This window comes from Acanthamoeba castellanii (genome assembly GCF_000313135.1).
Source record: "Acanthamoeba castellanii str. Neff unplaced genomic scaffold scf7180000082923, whole genome shotgun sequence".
Lineage (NCBI taxonomy): Eukaryota > Discosea > Longamoebia > Acanthamoebidae > Acanthamoeba > Acanthamoeba castellanii.
In genome coordinates this window covers 1-849 of record NW_004457336.1, presented here as the reverse complement: position 1 = coordinate 849, position 849 = coordinate 1, and the positions used below count along the sequence as shown (strand labels likewise).

Genomic DNA, 849 nt, shown 5'->3' with positions numbered 1-849 from the left:
AGATGTGGCGGTGTGTGGCGGAGGAGGGGGGGGGGGGCGGACAAGCTTGTACGTACCTCCAGTCGATGAGCGTCAAATAGCAGGCGATGTCAACTCGGCATTACGAACCACCTCAAGCTCAAGTACCTTCGCGTGCGTCCACCCTTGGCCCCTCGCTCGCATTTCAGTTGATCATACGCCGTTTCGCCGTTTGCGACCAAACCCTGGTGGGCGACCTTTATTAGGAATTTGGCTTACGTACGTTTTTATGGCAAATTCTGGCGTCATGGCTGCAGTGCGTTGCTGGGCCGACTCCACGCGCGGCCAAGCAAGACGCGGCTGTGGTGAGCACCCCCTTCAGCAGCGTTCGGTCAAAGGCCGGCGCTAAGCTTCTCTCGGGCGAAGCTGAGCAGGTCCTCCCCGAGCCTCTTGTCGTTCTCAAAGTCTGTGGGGTGCGAAGCAATCACGGTGAGATCGATCGATGCAATGAACGAACAACACCCAGCTTGGGCTGTGAGTGGGCAGAAGTAATAGTACCGTCGGGGCAGTTTTCGACCCATCGTTGAAGGAAGGCGCCCACCAGGTTCATGAAGGCGGGGCCATCGTCCTTGTGTTCCTTGGCCTTCAGCGACTCCTGCAGGGTGTTGAGCAAGTCGTACGGTGTGCCGTACTGCGGGTAGGTCACGAAGAAGAGCTTCTGCTTCTCGGGGTCGTTGGCTCGAAGCACTGAGTCCACCAGCGAGACGAAGAGGCCTCTGTACGCCATGGGCCTGGGTTATATACCTACCTCGGTGGAGTCTAGTCTCGGACGTACGTCGGTGTGGTGTTGCTGCGCGGTGCGTCCTTTAATGGTTGACTGTGCTGAAGCCA

At 58.2% G+C, this 849-nt stretch overlaps 1 protein-coding gene across 1 annotated transcript; it reads right to left on the bottom strand.

Annotated features, from left to right (window-relative positions):
- Positions 1–350: 350 nt before the first annotated feature.
- ACA1_002090 (uncharacterized protein) lies at positions 351–745 on the bottom strand (the record flags this gene model as incomplete). Its single annotated transcript, XM_004335702.1, has 2 exons — positions 351–424; positions 517–745. 2 exons carry the CDS (start codon positions 743–745, stop codon positions 351–353), a joined length of 303 nt encoding a protein of 100 aa, XP_004335750.1.
- Positions 746–849: the final 104 nt, after the last annotated feature.